The sequence below is a fragment of the Amblyraja radiata genome, chromosome 5 (assembly GCF_010909765.2).
Source record: "Amblyraja radiata isolate CabotCenter1 chromosome 5, sAmbRad1.1.pri, whole genome shotgun sequence".
Taxonomy (NCBI): domain Eukaryota; kingdom Metazoa; phylum Chordata; class Chondrichthyes; order Rajiformes; family Rajidae; genus Amblyraja; species Amblyraja radiata.
Window position 1 is genome coordinate 47,963,358 of NC_045960.1, and position 20,310 is coordinate 47,983,667.

At 41.6% G+C, this 20,310-nt stretch overlaps 1 protein-coding gene across 1 annotated transcript in view; it reads left to right on the plus strand.

The window, feature by feature from the left end:
• The window catches only part of rfx6 (regulatory factor X6), a 53,905-nt gene extending 53,193 nt beyond the window's left edge, over positions 1–712 (plus strand). Inside the window, exon 19 of the mRNA XM_033022050.1 lies at positions 335–712. Within this exon, the coding sequence (XP_032877941.1) occupies positions 335–516 (182 nt within the window). The 3' untranslated portion in view covers positions 517–712. The remainder of the gene's footprint in view (positions 1–334) is intronic.
• The last annotated feature ends 19,598 nt before the right edge of the window (positions 713–20,310 follow it).

Genomic DNA, 20,310 nt, shown 5'->3' on the forward strand with positions numbered 1-20,310 from the left:
TATTACAAAATGAGAGTCTGTACATTGCACTTCAATGAAATCCTTCCCTGATATCTGGTTTGACATATTGTGTTGTACAAATTTACCTCGTTTGATCCTGAGTATATTAACCTGTTCAATGCCACCTCTGAGTATACTCAGGTCATGGCCAACAGTGAAAATAAAAACTTGGCAGTGAACAGGCTAAACATGATTTAGTCTTGAAAGAAACATAGAAACAAAGAAAAGGCTATACAATCCAAATTTTAGGCTAATGTGTGTGGTTTTGTTGAAAATATATTTTGCAGACATTCCATTGATATGCTATTAAGATATATTATCTCTCTTTTTACAGCTTCACACATGCAAAGTGTGATATCTTCATCTTCTTCTCAATGCATGTACAGTGACTCTGGGCAATATAATTCTCAGGACACACTGGAAACCCGCAGACAATCTGGGGAGGTGACAAACATGGTGTCATCTCTACCCTCGATCAACACAGTATTCATGGGAGCCACCGCTGGAGGAACCTAAAGGGCTTTATTAAGCAATCAAAGTTTAAATATTCCTATCAAGCATAAAATATGTCTCAAGCCTTTACTGCTTTATGGAGTTTCCTGAACAATACTTCAGGAGTTCGACCAGTCAGTAAATCCAGGAACTGCGATAATATTTAAATTGTATATTTTTCTATTTGACTTTGACTTGCAGAAAACCCTGACATGACTTTAGACTAAAGGGTCCTATTTTGAATCTATATATCTTTCTAAAAGTTAAATTAACAAATTATACAGATAATAATTTAGAAATAGTAAGATTGTAATGTTTGCTTTTAATTATTTATAATTGTATTTTATCCGATGGAATCATTTCCATATCGAATTAATAGTTTATCACTTATTGTATTATCACTTATGACCAATGTTCTTGTGGAATTATTTTTCCAATGTTTTTATCTACTGCAGCCTTATCATTTTAGTTTCAATTGCTCTGCTTATTTCAGCATTAATATATAAGAGTAACAGTACATGAATTGCCATTGGACTTTCCACAATAGTAGCTCATCCTATTGTAGCAATGCTGCATAACCAATGCACATTCTAAGAGTCATCGTTATCCCGCCATAATTTCTTGATTTTATTATTAGCTTTTGCCGCAGCAGGTAGTGTCAGTTGGAAGAGCTGCTCTCTCATGGGTCCAGATCCAAACTCCACAATCCTGACCTCTGCTGCTGTCTGTGTGGAGCTTTCACATTCGACCTGTGACGGTATGATTTTCCCTGGTTGCTCCAATTGCTCCCCACTTCCTAACAGATATGCATGTTTGGTTAACATATATCATGTTGGTTGCATAATTGGCTACTGTAAATTGCTGCGAGTGTGTAGGTGCATGGTAGAATCTTGGGGGGGGGGGGGGGGGGGGGACAGTTGATAGGAATGGGAAGAGAATAAAAGAGGTTAGGGTGGAATTAGAGAAATATGAACACTTGGTGGTTCATGCAGGTTCTGTGGACCGCAATAATTTTTTTTTCTGAGCTGTGTCTCTCTGACTTTATGAATGGAAGCTAACTAGAAAAAAATAGCTAATAGGAATGTTTGTCAATTTTTAATGACTTGCAAATAATGGCTCGGAACTTGCAGTCATGGCAAATATTTCTGATCCAGGAAGAGGTTCCCTTGGTCTATATTACAATTCTTTTATGGACATTTCCCTTTTTCTAACGTGCTTATCAGGCATCAACTAAACAGCATCCCTGGGTCAGTAAGCAAACTAAGTAGCCAATCACATTGAAGATTATTCATGGACAACCAAGTAGGAAGGCAAAATGATTCATTAACTTATTAAATATTATTCAGAACAGATTGAAAAGCACATATAATTAAGGTAGAAGCAAAATGTACAAACAATAAATAATATTATGAATCCAACGGCCTAGACTATTTAATCGTCCATGAGTTTCAATCCCAACATAACAGCTTGCAGATTTAAAGTAATGCTATCAATCTGGAACAAAAAACTGTTACAGTAATAAGTGATCATGAAATTAATGAATTGTTGGAAAAACAAACATCTCGTTCAACACATTCTGTAAGAACAGTTTCCATCCTCACCAGTGCTGATTTATAATTAGATCAATTCATAGATTACTTCTCAAATAATCTAACAAGGGTCTCAGATCTGGGATATTTTGAGATGGGTAATAAATACTGGCCTGTCCAGAAGCACAAATATCTCATAAACATTAAAAAAAAAAAAAAAAACTCTTCTGTTTGATTATTCCACTGGTTTCCTGGTTAGTCTCATATTTCATAAGATGCATATTGAAAACATGTATTACAAATTTCAAAGCAGATATTATCTCCCATTTGCTCATCACCCTGTGCTTTCTGAACTGCATGGGGTCACAATCAAGCAAGGCCTCAGATTTTAAAATCTTTCAAACCTCTCCATAATTTCACCTTCGCGATCACTCAATTTTTCTTCACCTTCCAGAAATTCATGTGCTCCTCTGAATCTGACTTCCTCCTCTCTGATTTAATCACCTCCCCATTGCAGCTGTACCTTCAGTAGATAAGGTGTTAAGCATAGATATCTCCTTTTTAAACTGCTTCCCATCTCGATCCCTCCTGAGAAACACCTGCATTTGTGTTAAAACATTTATGTGTCACTCTGTGGAAGGTTTTGTTTGAGAAAACTTCTGCAAAGTGCTTTCGGTAACTTAGGTAGGAAATGTATTTATGAAAAGTAACCATGCAGGATATGGGGAAATTAATATGGATATAATTGAAATGGACTACTACTGGACATATTCCATGAGGTTCCATGTAATAAATTGTTAAAAAAATAAAGCACAATAACCTAAAGATGGTCTCGATGTGGCCTCCTATCTTGATGAGAACAAGTGCAGACTAGGCAACTGTTTTACGGTGTACCAGTCCTCTGCCCATACTGCCAACCTGTCTGTCTTAGGCCTTCTCTGGTGCCACAGTGAAGCCATACACAAACAAATTAAAAGAACACCTCATATTCCACTTGGGTAGCCTACAACCTAATGCTTCATGGCATGAACATTAAATGGTCCAATCTCTGGTAATCCACATGCCCTATGTTCCTTTCCCACTCATACTGGCCTATCTATGTTCTCCCTTTGTTCATGTTTTCAATCCCACTCCCTGCTCCTCATTACCTAAATTTGTCACTCAGCTGAGCCTAGTTTCATCTGCTCATTATCCCTCATCTGATTACACTTATCACCTTCCAGTCTCTGCCATTCTGTCCCCTGCCTCCGCTTGCCTTAAATTGCCCTTTTTTCCTTTATCTATTTCTATCCATCACACACCAGCACTATCTAACTTGCCCAAATCCCACCTGGCTCCATCTGCTCATTATTGGGCCTGGTTTGGCCATAATCAGCTTTGGGTCAGGTCAGCTTATTTTATAATCAGTTGGGTTTCAATTTTATACTTGATCAGGGACTGACTGAAAGACATTTGGACAGGTACATGGTTAGGAAAGGTACAGAGGGATATGGGCTCAATGCAGGCAGGTGGGACTAGCCTAGATGGTGCATCTTGGTCAACATGGGCAAGTTGGGCCGAAGAGCCTGTTTCCCACCCTCCACCCTTTCTCCCCATCTATTTTGTTTCTACAACTCCCACCCTTCCCCTCTCTCTCCATCATTTTTCCCATCAATCGCTTTGCTGTGCCTCACCTACATTCGCAGCTGACTGATGAAGGCCAATGTACTGAAACCCTTCTTGAACACCCTATCTACCTGTGACACCACTTTTAGGAAACTATGTACATGCATTTCTTGATCCCTCTGCTCTAATACACTCTCCAGGGTGTACTCCACTGTGAAGACACCTGTTTATCCAAATGCATATATATCTTATCCTTCAGAATCCTTTCCAGCAACCTACCTACCACAGATGTAAGGCTCACACTGCCCTGATTTTTCCTTGCAGCTCTTTTTAAATCAAGACACAACATTAGCCATCTTCCAATTTTCCAGCATCTCTCATGTGTCTAATGATGATTCCTACATCTCAGCCACACTCCTGCAATTCTTTCTCTAGCTTCTCACAGTGTCCTCAGATATTTATGTTAGGAAAATATATCTCCAGATTAAACTCCAGATACCAGTCCACCCACATTCTCCAGTAACTTGCTCACCAGGCCTTTAAAAGGTAGCCCGCCTCTGAATGTGGGTCCATGGATTCTAGGAATACATTCACTCCTCATTGGGGGTGCCAGATCGTGGAATTGTTCCCTTTCATTCCAGGTTGAACCAAATCTGTTTAGCCCTGTATTATTCATAGAATGGATGAAGATTAATCAAATGCTGTAAAATTGTATGAATGTGGATGATTACTAAATGGTCGCCATGGACTTAATGGACAGAAAGCCTCTGCTTCTACTATGTATAACTCAATGACTTTACATATGATTGATGAAGTATATATGAACTTACAAAAGGTGCTTATTTAGATGCCACACAATATGTTAACATTATTGAAGGTTATGGAATTAAAAGGCACATCGTAAAAAGAATACCCTTCAGCCTGAAGAAGGGTCTCGACCCGAAACGTCACCTATTCCTTCGCTCCATAGATGTTGCCTCACCCGCTGAGTTTCTCCAGCACTTTTGTCTACCTTCGTAAAAAGAATAGATTAGCTTCTACATTGGAGTTCCACAGGGTTTGGCATTGTTTCTCTTAACACGTAATGATGATGTGGAAGATAGACACAAAATGCTGGAGCAACTCAGGGAGACAGGCAGCATCTCTGTAGAGAAGGAATGGGTGGTGTTTCGGGTCGAGACCCTTCTTCAGACGCAGAAGAAGAAGACATTTTGGCATGCTTGCCTTCATTGGAAAGGTTATTGAATGCCACAACTGGTACATCATGGTGGATTTATAGAACTATAGAACTTGTTTAGAACTGTGTTCTCTCCTTGATGTTGCCACTCCTCATTCTTTCTATAGATATATAACGCTTTGTAATTTGCAGATTAAAAATATCATCAACTACCCCTGTTCCCATCAGATGTCTTTATCTCCTTGTCTATTAGCATCCTACATCGAGTATATTGCACCTAAAAAAGGACACAGTGCTGAAGTAAATCAGTAGGTAGACAAAAATGCTGGAGGAATTCATCAGGTGAGGCAGGATCTCTGTGTGATTTACTCCAGAACTTTGACTTTTTTTGTTACTCAATCTGCAGTTCCTTGTTTCTCCAGTATACTAGACCTCCAGATTTTGAATCATCTGCAGTGCCCTGCATAACCGTCCACATCAGCCAATGTAGGAAGCAACTGCAGATGCTGGTTTAAACCAAAGTTAGACACAAAGTGCTGGAGTAACTCAGCGAGACAGGCAGCAACTCTGAAAAGAAGGAATGGGTGATGTTTTGGTGTCATCTGCATATTTCTTGTCATAGGTTGTAAACTTATTAATTGTCTGGCACTGCTGGAACTCGTGGGTGTCCAGCCGGAAAAGGATGGTGAATCTGTGGAATTCTTTGCCACAGAGGGCTGTGGAGGCCAAGTCAATGGATATATTTAAGGCAGAGATAGATGGATTCTTGATTAGTACAGGTGTTAGAGGTTATGGAGCGAAGGCAGGAGAATGGGGTTAGGAAGGAGAGATAGATCAGCCATGATTGAATGGCAGAGTAGACTTGATGGGCCAAATGGCCTAATTCTGCTCCTATCACTTATGACCTTATGAAGGGGTTATTCCTTTCACGTTACCAGAAGGTCATCAAACAGAATTTCTTTGCCCCCAAGTGCTACCTGTGGCCTGAATAAATTACCTCACAAAAGCACCATCTGTTTGGATGCAGGTAATAAACACTGTAATAACCATTGTTAGAATTAGTTGGAGATAAAACCATTACCCCTCACTGTCAGTGCACGATAAGAGAGAAGATTTACAATTCACCTGGCTCCAGGCGCATGCAGCACACCTGACTTCACATCTACATGGCTGACCAAATCAGTTCGGTAAACACTGCTTCACATACTTGAGACAAGGAGAACTATTTGTAAAGGATTTGATGCAGATGCCCAGACAACAATGCAGCTTCTTTACCTGCAAAGAATTAAACAAATTCACATAGTTGCCCAAGGATCATAAGTTCAATAGCCTTTAAATTTGAATTCAAAATTATTCTATTTTCACAAATTTGATTTACTGACAATAAAAAATTATGTAGCATTTATTATTCTCTTTTTTTTCTTTTAGTTATTGGAATGTTTGCATATGAATTAAGAAAGCAATAAACATCAACAAAAGTTGGCAGACATATGAAGGTGTTATTTTGTCCCAGTATTTCAAATATTAATGGATGATCCATTTTAAGTACGGCAATCAGTAATTGCTCCAGTGCCCAGCTACTGATGTAGTAAAAACATAGAGGTAGCATTCCGTGCACACTCAACTGAGCATTGGAAAGCAGATCATAGAAATAACTGAGAATGTTTAGTATCAAAATCTCTACTTCCTCTAAGTGACACTATGTGCTGAATGTGCAGGATTGGACTGAAGAATTTGTGAATTTCTGTAAATTGTCTCTAATGTAGCAATGTTACACAATTTTGAGATTTTAAAAATCAAGTCTGCAATTTATCCCGTCAGATAAAGCATAAAAAGAAGTTTAATTTGACACCTAATTCACTTTCATATCTTAAGTATTATAAAAGTTATGGCCATTTTCATACTCAGAAATTAGCATCTTGTTCCCTATTGCTTTTCCATTGACAGCTCAAAAGCTGTGATCGAGGACAGTCAAAAGTCCATAACTTTCTTAAAAATTAAGAGAACTGAAAGAAAATTTCAGTTATTATAGATTGAAGCATTCTGAAACAAATATGAAACAATCTTACTTGGATGACCTGAAATTAAAGCATATAATTAGTTAGTGACCTAATTGTAGCTAATTACAAAATTCAATTACTAGATCTAAACATCTATCCATTTCTTAAGAAAAGGTTAACATTTTTAAATATCCTAAGTGTACAAATAACATTCACACAAGAATTCACAATATAACATGATTTTTAAATCTCATTGTCATGAATTTATAGGCCAAATTGAAGCAATTTAGTGTTTAATTGCCCGTAAATTAATGGTCATTTTAATCATCTTGCGAGTGGGTTTTTGTGGAACGGGATCGATTGGAACGTTGTGGTTTGCAGTGAATTTAAACCCCATATTGGCAGGAAAAACACCGCCAGTTTGTATGGGGCCCAAATCGCAATTTCACAATGTGAAATTTTGATTAAAGTCATCCTAAGAAGCAAGTTTATATGTAAAATACACGACTTATCTTGCTTTGTCCCATACGTGCGATCCGTTCCGTTGCCTGCGTTGATGGCGTTAGAAGCCACAGGCTTGTCACTTCCTTTTATTTTACTCCAGCGCTGAAATTGTCCCGCGGTTTAAATTTTTTTTTCCGAGAACGGCAGTCGGAACGAATTTTCAGCATCAGGTAGAAGCCCGAGAAAATATATCTCAGACAGGCAGAAGAAAACGGCAGTTTAATCCCGCCCCCCTCCTCAAAGGCGCCAAAGTCGCGCACACGGCCAGTGACAGAACTGCAGCGCTGCTGAAGATAAGTTTTGTAACAATGGATGTGAAAGTGAAATAAAATAGAACTGCTCTGGGTGACCTTTTGGATTGAGACCCTTTTTCAGACTTAGGTCTCAGCCCAAAATGTCACCCATCCCTTCTCTCCAGAGATGCTGCCTGCTCCACGGAGTTACTCCAGCATTCTGTGTCTATCTTTGATGTAAACTAGTATCTACAGTTCCTTCCTATGCATAGAACTGGTGTGAACGGGTGATCAATGGTCGGCGTGGACTATGTGGGCCAAAGGATCTGTTTTCATGTTGTATCTCTAAACTAAACTAATCAATATGACTTCATTACATATATTACATTGCATATGCACTGAAGAGTCACTTTACAGATGTCTTAAACAGTTCTGTCAGGGATCTATCAGGAGGAAGCATGTTTAACAATATCTGGAGATATACTACAGATGGGGCGAGGGGTTAATGAACACAACCTTGTCCTCATAAACAGAGATGTTGTAGAGCTGGTCCATATCACCAGCAACCTAACCTGGTCCCTTCATACTGATGCGATGATGAAGAAAGTGCATCAGCGTATGTACTTCCTTAGGACTCTGAGAAGATTTAGCATTTCCATACGGATTGCCGCAAACATCTACAGATGTGCTGGAGAAAGTATTCTGATAGGATGCATTGCAACTTGATAAGGGCAACAGCCTTGCTCTTGACCATCTGAACTGCAGAGGCATAACACAGCCAGGTGCATCGCAGGCTTGTCACTTCCTTGCATCCAGTTCATCTTCTCTGTGAAGATAGACACAAAATCCTGGAGTAACTCAACGGGACAGGCAGCAACTCTGGAGAGAAGGAATGGGTGACGTTTTAGGTCGAGACCCTTCTTCAGACTGAAACATTTTGACCTGAAATGTCACCCATTCCTTCTCTTCAGAGATGCTGTCTGTCCCGCTGAGTTACTCTAGCATTTTGTGTCTATCTTTGATTTAAACCAGTATCTGCAGTTCCTTCCTACACATACCATCTTCTCAGTGCATTGTATCAGGAAGGCTGGAAGTATCATTTAGGATGCCTGACACCCTGCCCATTCTCTTTCATTCCTTCTATCTTCTGGTAGAAGATATTATAAAGTACAGAATCCAATCTTTTGACAGCTTTTTTCCCATTACTGACAGACTCCTGAAACAATAATTTATTTCCCACCTCCCCCCTGTAAGCGCTGCCACATATTCTTAACTCCACCTCATTCGGTTATTCTGTTTCTGACCTTGAGTATTTTTTGTGCCCTACTGCAGATTACACCACAATCTTTGCACCATCCTGATCTTCTGTCATTGTATTTACTGTTATACTTACTATTTAGTCTATGACCATCAAGCAAACATGGAATTTCAGTTTAGTTTATCAGTTTAGTTTATTGCCACGTGTATCGAGGTACAATGAAAAGCTTTTGTTGCGTGCTAACCAGTCAGCAGAAAGACAACACATGATTACAATTGAGCCGTTACAGTGTATAGATACATTATAAGGGAATAACGTTTAGTGCAATGTAAAGCCAGCAAAGTTCGATTAAGGATAGCCCGAGGGTCATCAAAGAGGTAGATAGTAGTTCAACACTGCTCTCTGGTTGTGAATTTCATTGCACCCTGGTGTATGTGACAATAAACTAATCTGATCTGAAATGATCTGAGGAATTCCTAGCTTTTAACTGACAAACAAGCAGTGTTGATTGCTTATAATCAGGAATGTGGTCTCGGGTTTCCCTATAGATCATTACATTTTAAAACCAAATAAATAAATTTGCGTTGGAGTAAAATAAAACTTTTAGTCAAATATCTTCTCTGTTCCAAGAAAAGGATAACTGCCCCAGCCTCAGAAAAGCCCTGGTATCTTATTTGCCGAGTGGCCAAGTTTTGCACAATAACCATTTCCAGGCTTTCCCCTGGCTGGTGCTCAGTAGTTAATATGGCCTATAATATGTTTTCCATTATCTTTATTGTTCACATATGATATTTTGATGTACACTATGTTCAAAATAGATAATGCAAACTGAATTCTAGAGCAAGTTTATCCCAAGGCAGGGGTTAGAAACAATGACAGGTGTGATTAATGTAAAAGGCCAAACATATTTTCTATGTTGTTATATTTTGAGCTTAGTTTTGTTTAACTTTCACTCAAGTACGATTTATTGTCAAAAGACTCTCACAGAGGTTCTGTTAAAAGAATCTGAAAGTAATTATATCAATTTGCAAAAAACTGGAGACTATCATCTATCTCTTGAATATTTTTCTTGGGTTACGAAAAATTGTCAAAGAATTCTCTTGTTTCTTGGAGGGTTTCAGGAATGTACCTGACATATTTCTGAAGACACAAAATGCTGGAGTAACTCAGCGGGACAGGAATTTCCTTGTGGATTCTCCGGATCACGTGGTATCCTGGATGAATACCTGAAGAAAATATAATTGACATCATCAGAAATGATTTACCCCTCCTGAGATTTCTAATTCTACCAACTCTTGTAAACAGATTATCATTCCCATTATAATTTGGTCCAGCACTACCTAACTTTGGTTTGTTAAGGTCAAAGACTAAGAAAGTTCACAAAGTAAGCCTGTCCCGCTGAGTTACTCCAGCATTTTGTGTCTACCTTCGATTTAAACCTGCATCTGCAGTTCTTTCCTACACATGATATATTTCTTTGGTCATTGTAATTGCCTCAAAAGCAGACACAAAGATTAAGGTACTGTTTCAACATTGGCACAATACTTACTTCAGATTTCTTTGATTGGGACTTAACAATGACAACTTCCACTTAAATGAAATGATTGACACAGCAAAAACATCCTAGGTGCTTCACAAGTATTGTCAAACAAAAAATCTACATGGCAAAACACAAGGGGATATTAAGGCAGACGGCCAAATGCCTGACCAGAGGTCAGTTTAAGTGTCAAAGGAGGAAAGAATTGTAATTGTGTTGTAAATGTATCTGCCATTACTGCAAATGGTGCATTAGATAAATGCAAAAAGGTATTGTAGGCAATGCAGAGCTTATTATGTTTTTTTAAATGAGCTAGTATTCAAATGCATTATTAGGATTACCATCAGTCTGGATCAGGTTCAGTTAGTTTCCAGGGACAGGAATAACATCAGTGGCTCGGGAAAGGAATTTGTAACAAGGGCCAAAAATGGTTTTTATTCTACTCCATATTTTGTAAAGGAAAATGGGCAGGACAGGTTTGGAGGGATATGGACCAATCATGGGCAGGTGAGACTAGTGTAGCTGGGACATGTTGCCTGGTGTGGGCAAGTTGGGCCGAAGGGCCTGTTTTTACACTGTATCACTCTATGAAATTGTTGATATCACTATTGGATTTAAGTGAGCTTGGAGACAATGGAAGGTTTAAGGGAAAATAGACCAAGTGGGACCCGTTGGGTCCCGTCCCCTCAACGCGCAGTTGCGAGGGGAGGGGGGCGGCCTGCAGCGTCACACACACACTAACCAACCTCTCACACTCACACACACTAACCACCCCCATTGATATTATATTAATATTATTAATTCACTACTTTTACCCCATGCCCCGCCCTATCCACTCACGTATAGCCCCCAACTCGCAGGCGCGGCTAGAGAGGGAGGGGGCAGACAGAGAGGGACATGGAGGCATAGAGAGGGACATAGAGGCATAGAGAGGCACAGAGAGGCACAGAGAGGCACAGAGAGGCACAGAGAGGCACACAGAGAGGCACACAGAGAGGCACACAGAGAGGGACACAGAGAGGGACACAGAGCAACAGAGAGGCATAGAGAGGGACACCGAGAGGGACACAGAGGCTGAGAGGCACAGAGAGGGACACAGAGAGGGACACAGGGGCAGGGGAGATTGCTGCCTTTTGGAGTTGGGGTTTCCGTTGTCTTTTGGAGCTGGGGTTTCCGATTTGCGGCGTCTTTTGAGCATGCAGCCCTGCTGCTGCGAGCGGGCGGACAGTCAAAAGCAGCGGGGGGCCGGCCGATCATGGCTTCCGCGACAGGAAAGCTCACCCACCTGCGTGACAAACAATCGGTCGGGGGAGATGGAGAGGAGGTCGTCCCCCATGACAGCCAGGTGGGATCGGGAACACCAGCAAGGTAAAGGTGTCACGATTCTCCGTGTCCCTGCGATCAACGGAGGAATCGCAGGTCTCCATAGACCGCCTCTCCCAGAGGGAGTAATGGCCACCAGGGCCACCTTCCCATCGCACGGCCCCGCGCCCGCGCGATGATAATGGCCGCCGCCGCCATGTTCTAGAACCCAAGCTGAAGGAGAGCCGGGCTGGGGGGCTGGGGGGGGGGGGGGGAGTGGAGGAGTGGAGGAGTGGAGGAGTGCCAGGCGGCAGCAGCCGTTATTGTCACGCGGGGCGCGAGATGATAAGGTGGCTCTGGCGGCCAATACTCCCTCTTGATCTTTGGTCCGCAGCAGCAAAGCAGAAGGAAAAAAAATGACTGGGGGGGGGGAGGGTGGTGGAAAGTGTGCCTGCGTGTTGAGAGCATCTGCTTTAATCGTGTGTGGGGGAGGGGTGGGCGGTGCCGCGAACAAGGGCATTGTGACGTCCGCAGCTGCCGCAACGGTTTGATTTTTTTTTTAATGTCCGTTTTGTGAACAACTTTATAAAGATTTGGGGAAATAATTGCACAAATTTAGAAAGGAGTCGATTTGCGAAATCATAAGTTAAATCGTTACCAAAATATGTAAAAATCTCAGCGTATTTCTGTTTAATTTTCGAGAAAATACAGAGGGGAGGGGCTGGGGGCGGCATGCGGCATCACACACACTAACTACCCCCCCACACAAATGCTAACTGCCCCTCCTTGATATTATATTAATATTATTAATTTTCTCTTTTTACCCCATAACCGCCCTATCCACTGACGCATAGCCCCCAACTCGCAGGCATGTCTAGAGAGGGAGGGGGAGAGGGTAGAGAGTGAGGGCAGAGAGGGAATGGGGAGAGACAGAATAGGGAGAGACAGAGAGAAAGGGGCAGACAGAAGGGCAAGAGACAGAGGGAGAGGTGGTGGAGGGGATGAGGAGAGGGTGGGTGGGGAGGGATGCAGGAGGGTTGAGAGAGATGGGAGGAGAGAGAGAGGGGAGGAGAGAGAGGGAGAGAGGGGGGCTGAGATGGGGGGAAGGGAGGGGGAGACGAGGGGGGAGGGAGGATGGGGATGGGATGGGGTGGATGGAAGGGGGTAGGGGAGGGGTGGAGGGGAGGGGGAAGGGGAGTTAGGGGAGGGATGGTGAGGGAGGGCATGGGGGTGGGGGAGGAAGGGGGGGGAGAGAGAGGGGGGGAGAGAGAGAGAGAGGGGGAGAGAGAGGGGGGAGAGAGTGGGGGGAGAGGGAGAGAGAGAGAGGGGAGAGAGAGATGGGGAGAGAGAGATGGGGAGAGCGAGATGGGAGAGAGAGAGAGAGAGAGATGGGGGAAAGAGATAGGGGTAGAGAAAGAGAGAGCAAAATGCAACCACAAATGTATTTATTTTAAACTGTCAGGGGCAGTTGGGCCAGGTGCAAAGGCATTGTGAGGTCAGCAGCTGGGCAACCTTAATATTTTTCTAAATGTCAGGGAGGGGGAGAGATCTCCCACCCCAGTCCCATTGTGATGTGATTGTACATCTGCGAGATGGCACTGTGACTCATGTAGCAGTTTGGTTTTAGTGGGAGCTCGTGAAGGTTGCAATCTCCCACACTTGTCCCATTGTGATGGCATATGTAAATGAATCCATTGTGAATGTACATCTGTGAGATTGCACTGTGACTCATGCAGCTGTTTGATTATATTGGGACCACGTGAAGGTTTCAATCTCCCACCCCGTCCCATTGTGATGACTATTAATGTTGTTCAAAATAAATAACATCTTAATTTGATTAATGGCTCTAAATTTATATCCAATGGTATGATTAGTAAACTTAAGATTTGCCCTCTGATTGTATCATAAAGATTTCAATATGTTGCTGCCTTGCCCATATATCAGTTTAGTTTATGCCGACTATCGATCAACTGTTCTCTCCAGTTCTATGTTATCTCAATTCGTCCTCCGCATTAGGGACATTGAGATGTCATATATGTAAATGAGATCCATTGTGATTGGATCTGTGAGGTGGTACTGTGACTCATGCAACAGTTTGATTTAAATTTTTTTGATGTTTTGTGAACAATTTTATTGAAAATCTAGGGAAATAATTGACCAAATCTAGAGAGGAGTAGATTTCTGAAATCATAAGTTAAATCCCTACCGAAATATGTAAAAATCTCCGCGTTTTTGCGTCTGGCTTTTCGAGGAAATGCGTTTCAAAGGCAAAATGGCGTACACACACACACACACACACACACACACACACACACACACACACACACACACACACACACACACACACACACACACACACACAGTTTTAATTGATATATGATATGATATGATGGTATGACTTAGAGACTTAGAGTTGGATCTCATCAGAAGTGTGGAAATTGCTGCCATGTTTGTGAAGGCCTAAAGCTAAGAAATTGGAGCAGAAGGAGGAAAAATCCTTCAAAAACTTTATAAAGGGAGGATATTTCTGGTGATCCTCTGAATCTGGTTCTATGGATAAGAACAGAACCAAGTGAGTTGGGCTACCACCAAATTGATGGTCAATGGAGGTGAATGGTTTGAGCCATACCAAAGCCTAAGGCAAAATTTAAAGAACAAAGAGGAGCAGTTTAGCATTGGTACAGCCAGGTATGATGCCATGAGTAACTTCCATCAGAGTAACCACATTTACATAGGACGACCATTGCATGTTCATGTAAGAGAGCCGTGTGTAAATTGGTGAGATTTCGTGGTATCTTGTTCATATTTTCCAAATTTATGACTATTAATGTTGTTCAAAATAAATAACATCTTAATTTGATTAATGGCTCTAAATTTATATCCAATGGTATGATTAGTAAACTTAAGATTTGCCCTCTGATTGTATCATAAAGATTTCAATATGTTGCTGCCTTGCCCATATATCAGTTTAGTTTATGCCGACTATCGATCAACTGTTCTCGCCAGTTCTATGTTATCTCAATTCCTCCTCCGCATTAGGGGCAGTTTTACAGAGGCCAATTAATGTACAAACCCGCACATCTTTGTGGTAAACTGGAGCACCCGGACTAAATCCACACACTCACTGGGAGAACACGCAAACTCTACTCAGAGAGCACCCGAGGCTAGGATTGAGCCCAGGTCTCCAGTGCTGTGAGGCAGGAACTCTACCAGCTGCACGATTGTGTCTAACAATTGGTCATGAAACATGATGCATAACTGCTCCTTCGACTCAAGAGGACTGAGCTAACTTTCAGTGTGGCTGTGCATTTTAAGTTAATCAAATACCATTTGAAATACTCTGGGATATATTAATTTGAAATTTCCTTGTGGATTCTCCAGATCTCCTGGTATCCAGGATGAATACCCGAAGAAAATATAATTGACATCATCAGAAATGATTTCCCCCTCCTAAGATTTCTAATTCTACCAACTCTTATAAACAGATTAATCATTGCCATTATAATTTGGTCCAGCACTACCTAACTTTGGTTTGTTAAGGTCAAAGACTAAAGTTCACAAAGTAAAGAACTAAGACTTGGTCATTAACATGCATTTCTGGAATATTGTGTGACTGTCTTTCTCTGAGTAAACAGAGCTTTATGAAAAACAAACATTGCAAATGAGTCATTTTAAACCATTGACAGCTGGATCAGGTTTACTTTAGGAAAGTACTAAAATCAGAGTGACTGAACAACCAACGAATCAGTGAAGTTACATTGTGATCGGACTGCACATCTTAAAACCCTAACTAATTTAGAATAATGACAGGGTTAGACCTTGCACTCCTGGCCAAAGGTACATGCATTTCATTTTGGTAAATATATGTTTATGGTGGCATTACCTTTCCACTGCAGGCAATAATTAAACAACTTTAACAAATATGTCGGGATAGTAATGAGATGATTAAACAATGTTGCCACATATTAAAATAATTTTAATTCAGCCAAAGGCATACAGACACTTTCACATAAACATTTGCCATCTGTTCTAATTTAGTACATCTATACTGTGCTCACTCCATTTCAGACCATGTGATTGAGCCACTTTTGTTCATTTACTTACATTCATTATTTTTAATTTAATAGTTTGAATTAAAATCCTGTAATCACATTATCAGCTATGTTACAGTTTTTATTGCAAACTGCAAAAATTCATAATGTTTTTTTAAGGTCAGATTGAATTAATAATTAGGGTTGGATCAAATGCCCAAAGTTTCCTGAAGTTTCATTGGAAATGTTATTATAGTGTGAAAAAGTACAAGTGGATTCTCTTTGTACTCCAGGATAAAGCCTGTCCAGCTTTAATTAGCTTATTTTAGTTTAGAGATACAGTGCGGAAACAGGCCCTTCACACCACCAAGTCCTCGCAGACCAGCAATAAAGTTGCTGCCTCACAGCACCATAGACCAGGGTTCGACCAAGACTAGGGATGCTGTCTGCATGGAGTTTGTATGTTCTCCCTGTGACCTAGTTGGTTTGCTCTGGCTTCCTCCCACAATCCAAAGACATACAGGTTTGTAAATTAATTGGCTTCAGTAAAATTGTAAATTGTCCCTAGTGTGTAGGATAGTGTTAGTGTATGGGTGTTGGTTGGCGTGGACTGGGTGGACCGAAGGACCTGTTTCCTCATTGATTCGCAGAAGTCTTAAGTCTACAGCTAATTATTTTTAGGACTTGAATAGCTTTGCTAGTATCAACATTCAAACAACTGTCATCTATGACAATCAATTATTATTCTTGATTCCTTTTCTTCCTACTTTATATCCAAGTAGGCTTTAGGAATGTGGATATGATTTATGTTTGAATCTGCAACATATTAAACTCAAATCTGTCTGTCAATCCTAAACCCAGTAATCACTAACTGCCTTCTTCAACTTGAAATTGCACTGAGCCACATAACTTGGCATCTGTAATGAAGTGTAAACTTTGAAAAATTGACCCAATTTCAAATTGTGTGTGGACATCATAATTAGTGTAGATGGGACATGTTGGCCGGTGTGGGCAGGTTGAGCCGAAGGGCCTGTTTCCACGCTGTAAGACTCAATGACATCAGCAAGATTAAGAGTTGTAAACTTGGAAATGAAAGTACAGATTATATGAAGTAAAGAAATTGAAAGAGATTAAATATTTTGATTAAAAAAAGGACACAACAGGAGTAACTCAGCAGGTCAGGCAGCATCTCTGGGGAACATGGATAGGCAACATTTTGGATCAAGACCCTTCTTCAGGTAGAATGATCAATTGGATAATACCAAATTATTTTGATTCCAGGAATGCAAAAGGGGGATAGACACAAAAAGCTGGAGTAACTCAGCGGGACAGGCAGCATCTCTGGAGCGAAAGAATGGGTGACGTTTCGGGTCGAGACCCTTCTTCAGACTGAAGGGGCAAAAAGGGGGAAAGGTTGTCAGATCTGGGAAACCCAAATCACAAGAGATTAATGTGTCTTTGAATTATTCAAATCATCTTAATTTACCTATCCAATTCAACACCATTTGTCTTTCAGAGCTCCTCCACCGCTAACTCTGACCCACTGCAGCCTCGAGTTTCTTCATTAATTATCCTATGTTACCCCATACAATACTCTTTATGGATGTACACTGCAAGTATTGATTATTTGTTGAACGAATATGAAGCCCAGGATATATGACCAAGATAAGTTTTCCATTCATTTGAGCCAATATTTTTCATATCAGTTGATGATCAAAACATTTTATATTAAAACTCACCAAATAAATGTATGTATATATAAAGTAGGTAAGTAAGTAAGTTTATTGGCCAAGTATTCACATACAAGGAATTTGCCTTGGTGCTTCACCCACAAGTAACAACATGACATACAGTGACAGTTACGAATGACTCAGAAAACACTAAACATTAATAATAATAAAACATTAATGATAAAACGCCATTGATCAAGCATGTGAACCAACAAAATACCAGACCAAAGGGAGGCTACAGATTTTTGGCTGTTGAGAAGAGCAACAACTCGTGGATAAAAACTGTTTTTATGTCTGGCTGTGGCAGCTTTGACAGTCCGGAGTCGCCTTCCAGAGGGAAGTGATTCAAAGAGTTTGTGGCCAGGGTGAGAGGGGTCAGAGATGATCTTGCCCACTCGCTTCCTGGCCCTTGCAGTGTACAGTTCATCAATGGAGGGAAAGTTGCAGCCAATAATCTTCTCTGCTGATCAGACGATTCGCTGCAGCCTCCAGGTGTCGTGCTTGGTGGCTGAGCCAAACCAGACCATGATGGAGAAGGTGAGAACAGACTCTACGATGGCCGTGTAGAATTGGACCATCATTGCCTGTGGCAGATTGTGCTTCCTCAGCTGCCGCAGGAAGTACATCCTCTGTTGTCCCTTTTTAACTGTGGAGTCGATGGTAGCCCCCCACTTAAGGTCCTTGGAGATGATGGTTCCCAGGAAGTTCCAGAACAAGGGGTCACAGTTTAAAGATCCAGAACAAGGGGTCACAGTTTAAGGATCCAGAACAAGGGGTCACAGTTTAAGGATAAGGGGGAAGTCTTTTAGGACCGAGATGAGAAAAACATTTTTCACACAGAGAGTGGTGAATCTCTGGAATTCTCTGCCACAGAAGGTAGTTGAGGCCAGTTCATTGGCTATATTTAAGAGGGAGTTAAATGTGGCCCTTGTGGCTAAGGGGTCAGGGGGTATGGAGAGAAGGCAGGTACGGGATATTGAGTTGGATGATCAGTCATGATCATATTGAATGGCGGTGCAGGCTCGAATGGCCGAATGGCCTACTCATGCACCTAATTTCTACATTTCTATGTTTCTATGAATTTAAAAGACTCCACATATGTGACTGTGGTGTTGTTGATGGTGAGTGGGGTGAGGGGAGGGGGAGCTCTCCTAAAGTCTACAATCAATTCCACTGTCTTAAGAGCATTGAGCTCTAGGCTGTTGCTACGGCACCAGGATGCCAGCTGTGACACTTCCTGTCTGTAAGCAGAATCCTCCCCATCCTGGATCAGTCCAATTAGGGTTGTGTCGTCCGTAAACTTGAGAAGCTTGACAGAGATGTCTGTGGAGGTGCAGTCATTGGTGTAGAGAGAGTAGAGGAGAGGAGAGAGTACGCAGCCTTGCAGTGCTCCTATGCTGAGGGTTTACGGGTCCGAGATGTGCTTTCCCAGCCTCACATGCTGCTTCCTGTCTGTCAGGAAGTTGGTGATCCACAGATAGAGGGGTTCAGGCACAGTCAACTCGGAAAGTTTGGAGTGTAGTAGCTCTGGCACAATGGTGTTGAATGCAGAGCTAAAATCAACAAACAGGATCCTCACATAGGTACCTTGGCCATCTAGGTGCTGCAGGATGAAGTGCAGGCCCAGGTTGACTGCATCATCCACAGATCTATAGGCCCGATATGCAAACTGCAGAGGTGTTTGTGATATTTTTCAGCTTGGCCAGCACAAGTCTTTCGAGTGTCTTCATGACTACAGAGGTCAGTGCGACAGGCCTGTAGTCATTAAGACAAGTAATCCTTGCCTTTTTGGGTACAGGGACAATAGTGGAGGCTTTGAAGCAGGCAGGGACAGTACATGTTTGAAGGGACTGGTTAAAAATGTTTGTATAGACTGTATAGCCAGCTGTTTGGCACAGAGCTTAAGACTAGAGGGGGAAACATTGTCAGGTCCTGGAGATTTCCGGCTCTTTTGTCCTCGGAAAAGCCTCTCCACCTCCTATAATTTTATTGTTGATATTGGATAAGTTATGTTGTGCAGCACAGAGGATGTGGAAGATTGGGTGTGAAGTGGTGATTGGAGGGGGGTGGGTGTAGAAAGGCACAGTCTTTGCAGACTGAGGTCAGCCTGTGAGTTGGTGTGAAGTGTTGGTTGGGGTGGGAAATAGTCCAGTCTTTTCATACTGGAGTCTTGCCTTAAGTAGGTGTGAAGTGTTGAATGGGAAGGAGAGGGTGCAGGGTCCATTCTTTGTAGACTGGGGTCTGGCTGTGCAATTCATATACCGTGGGATTTAGGGGGGGGTGCAGTTTATTTTTCTCTTTGCACAACCTAGTCTACATTGTGAGCCTCATGTCATGTACAAGTCACAAGTATCATTACAGTACAATTCAGTATCAGTTGCCCTGTCCACACAGAACATGGTATGTTTGTGTTTGGAGTGCAGAAATGTTGAGTGTTATTTTGAAGGATGTGGTCAAGCAACCCACTCTGGCACTTGTTTGCTGTGGCATGCCCTGAACTCAACGATTTTACCAATGTTTCTAGTACCAAAGCTCAGTCCAGCCTGGGCACAACAGGATAATGCCAGTATATTATTTTGATGTAGGTACACAAAATTGCTGGGGAAACTCAGCGGGTGCAACAGCATCTATGGAGCGAAGGAAATAGGCGACGTTTCGGGCCGAAACCCTTCTTCAGACTCGTTTTTGATGTATGTCTTCAGTAAAAACAATGGCGACAGATCAAAGGTTCAAGTAAAAGATGAATAAATGAATTGCAAACTTAGATAAACCACCAACTAGAAATATGTTGCAGAAATATCTCTCTTTGATCAGGAAATAACCCATAGAAATGCTCTTGAATGACACATTCAGTGAGATAAAGGGCATGGGTTTAACATCTGTGACCATGCCTATGCTAATTATCCTGGAAT